Raw genomic sequence first — 7863 nt, forward strand, 5'->3', positions numbered from 1 at the left:
TGGACCACACAGCAGTGACAAGTTTTTAAAATAAAATGCAAGTTTGCAATTATAATTTTTAAATATAAAAAGAAATTATAGATTCATTATTATTTTATATAGAGCTATTTTCTTCCTTTGAAGGCTTCTTGGATTTATTAAAAATCTGAACCTATATTTTCATCCCCTCTGAGGAACTGCAGAACAAAAGTAGCAATTCTAATTTATACCTAGCAAGAGTGAGCACACAAAAGGGAACAGCTCATCCAAACTCAGTGAGGTCATTGCCTGAAGCTTGAATAGAAAGCCTGGGGTTTCTTATTAGCTAGTCCTAATTTCTAGTCCCACCTTTAATCACATATTGTTTTATGAAACCATTATATAGTGACTACAAAAGCTCTGTTAATATATGAAAATTAGAGCACAATTGCACTTAGGTCAATAAACCTGTTTAATTTGGGTGAGAATATTTAATATAGCTCTCATTATTTCAAATAATACAACTTGCTATTTACAGGTATAATAGCAACTGATGATGATTTTGTTTTTGTTTCTTTTTCCCTCCCCAGTAAAAGTGGTTCTCATCCTAGGTCTACTTGTTTATAAGCATTTGGTAGAAGATTTATATCAGGCCAGAGAAGTATATTTTTCCATCAAAAGAACAAGTTTACCTTCCTTAAAATAGCTCTTGGATCTCCTTTTGAATTCTGCCCTTAAAACAAAAACAAAAACAAAAACAAGAAACAAAACAAACAAACAAAAAAACACCTGACAACCTTTGACCACCTTTAATGCCACTAACATCCTTGAGCCTTAAGTAATCCACTTTAAGGAATCCACTGTAATGCTGCAGGCTGTGGGAAATGTCATTCCTGGAATCTGAAAGCCAGCTTACTACATTAATCATTTGAGTAGCAGGTAGGTAGGTATTTCTCCTGCACTCTTCAGAAATATGACGTAAGGGAAAAATGAACTTATCCCTGTCACAGAAACAGTTGTTAAGAGAATATCAAGGACCCACCATATGGTTCACAAATTTGCTGTAGTGGTATGAGGCAGAAGTGCTCATCTGCTTTCTGTTGATTGCGAATCAGGAAGGCTGGTCCCAACAGAAGGATCATTTCATAGGGAGGTGAAGAGCTACCAAGATATCTGTGCAACAAGCAACCAGTTCCATACTATTTTAGTAGGAACTGATAACTCTAAAAAAAGCACCTTTTTTTTTTTTTTGCAGAAAAAATCAGATCTTGATTAATTTGTAAAATTGCGTACTATAATTGAATCTTCTGTGTAGTTTGTGTTCAGTGTAAGTTATGTTAGAACATTATGGGTTGCTAAATTTTATAAAAGAATGTCTATAAATGGGCATATTCACAAAAATGCTGCTTTTGCCTTCAGTGACACTTCTTATATTTTCAGACAGAATGTTTACATTATGGCTTGTTGTTAACAACAAAAAACACATTGTGCTATAAAGAAGGAAACGTTGTGACACACAGTTGTATTCATTCCCATTCCCATAATCCTCCTACGACAATATAATTGGTGTTTAGTTAATAAGCCTAAGTACCAGTGATGAATGTAAGTTTATGTATGGCATATTGATGATAATATCTGAGTAGGATAAGCTGCCAAATGAGAGGCAACGAAAAAGAAATATTGCAGTCCAAATTGCATTCCAAATAACTATTTTTCTCTCTGTGCAATCAAAATTGTATAGTGTACAGTTATTTCCATAAACACCATTGGTGCTGTGGAATGAAAATAATAACTTCATGTGATTCACAGCAGATGCTAGTAACATAAACCTACACACCTGTGGTGAATAGGATTTAGTAATTTCTCCATGATTAAGGAAATGTATGCTTACTGTTCTGCAATTGCAATAGGTTGTTTATCTTTTCTATTAGGCTTGTGATTAGTTATCAAGGCATGAACTGCTTGATGCCAGGTAGATTTAACATTCTGGGATGTAGGCTCAGGTTGGCTACAGAATGCGTTGTACCATAAATGAAACACATAAAGTGCTCTCCAATATTTCTTTGTTTGCCAGCAGCGTGTTGGGTAAATGAGACGTAGCAAAAGCAAGAGTCTAAATCAGCGGTGAAAAGTGGGCCTTTCTTAGTTCAAGCTAAATGGTAGATCTTCCTTTCTTGCACTGGTCAAGTTTTAATAGATGTATTTTGCCACTGTTAGTGAAAGGAGGCAATGGGTCTCTGCTAATGCAAGCGGGCAAAGTACACTTTAAACAATAACAAGATAATATTGTCACAGTCTGCATGAGGACAGGATCAAGTTGCAGAGATTCCATTTCCCCCAGCAAGCCAAAGCACTTAACAAACTAACTCTAGTAAAAGGTCCTAGGCAGAGTCTTTATGAAGCTGTAGATGTGTATAAAGGACACTGTACCTCCTTCGACTCGGGTCATGATCTCAGGTCCTGATCTCAGGGTCTCTGCTTGGCAGAGAACTTGTTTCCCCTCTCTGCCTACTTGCGATCTCTCTCTCTCTGTCAAATAAATAAAAATCTTAAAAAAAAAAAAAGTGAAGAGAACTAGGCAGAACCATTAAAGACTAAAGATTGTCAGCAGTGCCCTGTTGTGAATAAGAATGAAGACACACCTCAGAACTGTATGTAAAAGATGCAGCTTTCTTTTCCCAAACTTTCTTTTTCAAAACGTGTTATTCGGGGTGCCTGGGTGGCTCAGCGGATTAAAGCCTCTGCCTTCAGCTCAGGTCATGATCCCGGGGTCCTGGAATCGAGCCCCGCATCTGACTCTCTGCTTAGTGGGGAGCCTGCTTCCTCCTGTCTCTCTCTGCCTGCCTCTCTGCCTACTTGTAATCTCTATCTGTCAAATAAATAAATCTTTTAAAAAAAAAACCATGTTATTCATAGATTATTTTAGAACTAACCTTCATAATATGATAAAGAGTTAAACAATAACCCACAACCTCAGACCAACTTAACCCTAGTATTACACCTTCACCGTGTAGTATGTGCTGGATCAATATTTTAATAATTTGCATGGGTAAGGACTCTTTTCAGGAAGGTTTTAAAGACTAACAGTAGGTTCAATCCCTCAGAGCTTTGTATTGAGCTTTTTATTGACCAGAGAAATCACTGGAAGGTAAAAGAAAACTGACCTGTTTTGTCAGGTAGCAGTAAGTAATTTAGAAATCTGAAACAGTTTAAGAAAAAAAAAAAAAAGGCATGAAAAGCATGTATGAAATAAACTTCCCCAATTTTACAACCATTTTATGTGAGTACATTAAGTCATCAATTTGGTCAAAAAATTGGATTTGTTGACAATGGGATAAAAGAATAGTGATATTCTAAAAATATCTGAGATAAAACAATTGCTTTTAGAAAAAGTCATTCAAGATTCCTTTTTTTTTTTAAAGGAATGATTACATTTTAATCCATACATTTTAAAACTGTGGCAAACTATGGTTCATAAGCCAAAGCAGTGATGGCCTGTTTTTGTAAATAAAGTTTTATTGCATCGCAGCCAAGTGCATTGGTTTATTTATTGTCTATGGGTGCTTGTGAGCTACAGTAATGACAGAGTTCAGTAGTGGTGACAGTTGGCCCACAGAGCCAAAAATATTTACTGTCTGGTCTTTTACAGAAAAAAGTTTGCCAGCTCCTAGATAAATCATTTGAATTTTACTTTTTAGTGGTCACTTCAATTGTGGGAAATGGCAGCAGACTCAAATACAAAGCGATTTCTGTAAATTTTGGTGGATTGTTGATTTAGGACTTCTTCAAGGACTAGAATTGCCTTTATAAAATCAGAGAAAGTATATTTTTTTAAATCATTGCTTTTATTTAAATGACATTAGTTCAGAATTTAACATTCTTTTAAACCCACAGAAAGTCTAATGGGAAGTGTTGATTTAAAAAAAATGAATCGAGTAACCTTATTATAAAACACATCCACAGCCAGTGCCTTTTCATAGTCTAAGATGTTGAGTTGCAATTTTTAGGCAGTTTTTCCATACTGCAGACTTGTTTACAATTGACTAGCCCTAGGATAGTACTAAATTATTCCAACAATGCACACCTTTGGGGCTAGTAAAAAACCTTCCTGGGGAAAAAAAAATAAACAACACAAAAACAAGCAAGGGCACATAAAAGTAACTTTTTCTCCAGGAAGGTTCTTCAAGTTCATAAGCCTCATAGGCATAGGTAAAAGAAAATTACTAGAAAAATAATAGGTAATGGTAGTTAGGAGATCCAGATACAGGTAAAGAATAATCATGCCCATACTTTTTAATAAATATATCTCAGCAATGACATCAAGTATCATGAACATATGAAAAGAAAAGACAGTCAAAAAAATATTTACCAAGAAACCACAGTGTCTGCTGGCCTATATGTGTATTTTATTCTGTATTTAGAAAACAAATAAGAAACATGTTTTAGAGAATTTGTGATGACCAAAGTGTTCTCTAAAAACTGCAGGGCTACTTAACCATTCATTTTTACAGACAGTGGGTATGGTTAAAATGACTTTCTGAAGAAACAGCCCACAATGAATATTTAACATCTTAAAATGCCATATCAGCTGCTTAGAACTCTGAGATGTTGGAGGTGTGTGTAACTGCCTCTCATTTAATAAATTGTCATTTTTTTTTCTAAAAGGAATCTAAAGTTAAATTTGCTCTTGCCTTTCCCCTGCCTCCTCATTTCCTTGTGCCCCTGTCACAAACAGTACAGGCTTTCTGCCCTCCCACTCTCTAGTTATCTGACTGACTTTGAAATTATATCAGAAATAATAGAGGGGAAAAAAAAATCTAAGTCGTGTTTCAAAACTAAATAATGAGGCAGTTTAGTCAATGGGGATACTCAGGATGTTTTTATTTTCCCCTCTGTATAACGTTTGTAATCTCTGCTAGCTCTCGTTGGTATAGAGTTTTCTGTAATCTTTTCTGGTTCAATATTTGAAGATTCTGAAAATGTATTGTATTTTCTTGTAACAAATAAGCATTTTTAAAGGTCTGTGGCTTCTGCTCTGAGTCTGTGTATACAGCAAGGAGCAGATGGAATTTTCACTCTGATAAATGTGAAGAAGTACTCTTCACATAAAAATAACAGTGGAGATGAGATATCCCTTTCCAGATATGCTTCAGCCACGTCTGGAGTATAATACCCACAACTCTCTATTCTTAACATAGCCAGGTTTTAGAAGTTCTCACCTATTTGCCAGGTAATATGCAGGAAGTAGATTTTTTTTTTTTTAATTAATGTGGATGCATGTGAATGGCAGGTTGCATCCTCTGGATAATTTGCTAATCATTAAAGTTAAAAAAAATCTAATAGTGTGTTCTTCCCTTTATATCTGTGTTTCATTGTCAAAGGAAATGCAGAGAAGCTGGATTTAAAACAATATCTGTGTGTCTGGCAGTATTACCCTGTGCTTCTTAAAAGTGAATACCATATTACAATTGAGGCACATAGCGGTGATTGCTCTTTGGAAAGCCTGTTTTAGAGCTTGGTCATGGTTAAGGACAGTGATGTGGAAGAGTAATGAGAAGCGTGGGCTCTGGAGATAAAATGATTGCAAAGTTTAAATAAAATAATGCTTGTGAGTACTTAGTACAGGGCGCAGCACATGGTAAATCCCCACAGTAGTGAAAATTACCTGTTTTCCCCTTCCTCCTCCTAATTTTACTATAGTAGCATTCTGAAGTTTATTTTGAGGAAGCATATTAGAACCAAAATATTTGTCTTCTCCAACTTCACTCTCTTGTTTGCACTTGGGAATTTTCCATGTATCTGATTTATTCATAGTCCAAACTAATGCCTTATGACCCAGTGTGCCAGATGATACCTCATTCCCTGACTTTTAAGGCTATAAATTATATATATTGCATATAATATATATAATCAAGATTAGTAAGATTTAAATATCATATTTCAGGAAGTATGGGAAAGTGAGTATAGAGGTTGATGTTAATTTAAGTAATTACTTTTCTGTTCTACATATAACTCTATCTGCAGGCAATGATTTTAGAATCACTACCTGTAAGTGATTAAGAAAAGAGGTTCCACTTATGTACACTGGATTAATTGTCCAGTATAGTTTAGTGAACAGGTAGGATTCTCAGTCCATAAAATGTGTAAATAATCTGACTTTGCAGTTTAGTTACTATTTTAAAGCCTTAAAACATAAGGATGAGTTAAATTTCATTTTGTTAGAGTTTCCTTTTTTCCAAAAGGCTGTGGCTAATTTTCAGGTGCTTACATAGTGCCAAGTCTTTGCTGGGGTCGGGGGGGGGGGGTACTCTTGAATCACCTGTCTATTTAAGAATTGGCTAATGTCATTATGATCCATCATCTTCTGTTGCCTCAAAAATCACAGTTCTCTTTCAAAGTGTTCCCTGTTCCTCTCCGCATGGCTTCTCTGGAACTAGAGCACTCTCTAGTAATTCTGTGCAATGTTTCAAAACTACCAACAAATTTTTGATATATAAAAGCTAGATTCATAGTGTCCATTTTCTGGTTTCCAACCTCTTGCATACCTCCCTTTTAGAGGAACCTGACACCTGATCAGTTGTTTCTTTTAAGTGTAAAGGAAGAAAAGAGAAAATACCATGTAAGGATGAAAGTTAATATTTCAAAAATGGTTCTTACAAAGGAATTTGTGCACAATAACCCCCAGACCACATTCCCAGACCCTCCCTTTATCTGCCTAAGACATTAGGGGTTTGAAGATCCAAACCACAAATATGGTAATACATGAGGGGCTCACCTTTATGAGGAGAAGACCCCTCTGTATTCACTGGGGTAGGGCCATTGGGCTATATTCATAATTTCTCTGCAGTTGTGCAGAATTTTCCTCTTATGCAGAAGCTCTAAATGGAGAAGACAAGTATGCAGAAAGGACCCAAGACTCTGAAGGTAGCATTTTCACTGGCAGAGCTTATGCACTGAATGTTTTGTGAGTTTTCTTTTATTGGTTTGTACTTCTTTTGGTTTTGAAAACATTGGTGCATTTCCTGCACCATACAAGGACCCTACAAGCACCATACAAGGTGGAGATGGAGCAGGACCTGGATAGCATCTTCTGCAGAATCAGGACGCTGAAAGGGAAGCTGGCCAGGCAGCACCCGGAGGCCTTCAGCCACATCCCAGAGGCATCCCTCCTGGAGGACAAGGATGAAGACCCCATCTCACCCAGCACCACGACCACCATTGCCACCTCGGAACAGAGCACGGGCTCCTGTGACACCAGCCCTGACACCGTCTCACCCTCCCTCAGCCCTGGCTTCGAAGACCTCTCCCATGTCCGGTCCAGTTCCCCTGTCATCAATGGCCGAAGCCAGACGGATGATGAGGAGACACCGGGTATCTCAAGGAGGTTTCTGAGACAATTGTAGAAGGCTCAAGATGGAGGCTGGCCATTCAGCTGCAAGCCAGATAAGGCCTATGTTTCTCTGACCAGAGGTATGAACCTTAAGGCCCAGCAGGCCTCTCGCAGGGCCTTCATGGAGCAAGCTGAGCCACCTTGGAAAACAGAGTTAAACAGAATATTTTTGTACTCGATGTTTACAGATGCTATTGGGAAGTTATCAATAAAAAGACTCTGTTACTAAAAAAAAAAAAAAAAAAAGCAAATTTTTTGCATTTTGCATTTGCATTTTTTGCATTGCAAAAAACACACTTATTTTTCAAGAAAATGCCATAAATATGTTATTTAATATTTTCATTTCATAGCATTGGACACACAGCTCAGCATATTGAAATATTGATTCCTTGAGAAAAGATGGAAAAAAAGGAAATAAAAAATATTGCATCTTTCTGTTGGAGAATCTTGGCTCCCAGGTATGGGGCATAGTGCACCAGTGTCCTAGCCTGCAGGAGCCGCGGAGGTCAGCCGTG

General features: G+C 37.0%; 1 protein-coding gene across 1 annotated transcript; it reads left to right on the top strand.

Moving 5' to 3' along the window:
• The first annotated feature begins 1973 nt into the window (after positions 1–1973).
• Positions 1974–7430, top strand: LOC123956051 (kxDL motif-containing protein 1-like). Its single transcript, XM_046028315.1, has 2 exons — positions 1974–2043; positions 6928–7430. The coding sequence occupies exons 1-2, from the start codon at positions 1974–1976 to the stop codon at positions 7359–7361; spliced, it is 504 nt and encodes a 167-aa protein (XP_045884271.1). The 3' UTR covers positions 7362–7430.
• The last annotated feature ends 433 nt before the right edge of the window (positions 7431–7863 follow it).

This window comes from Meles meles, chromosome 14 (genome assembly GCF_922984935.1).
Source record: "Meles meles chromosome 14, mMelMel3.1 paternal haplotype, whole genome shotgun sequence".
Taxonomy (NCBI): domain Eukaryota; kingdom Metazoa; phylum Chordata; class Mammalia; order Carnivora; family Mustelidae; genus Meles; species Meles meles.

Bases quoted from the DNA above. Each gene is read 5' to 3' on its own strand.
- LOC123956051 (XM_046028315.1), top strand. From the start codon at position 1,974: ATGCGTTGTACCATAAATGAAACACATAAAGTGCTCTCCAATATTTCT. The intron at 2,044-6,927 runs GTAAATGAGACG...ATGTTTTGTGAG, and splicing joins GTTTGCCAGCAGCGTGTTGG to TTTTCTTTTATTGGTTTGTA.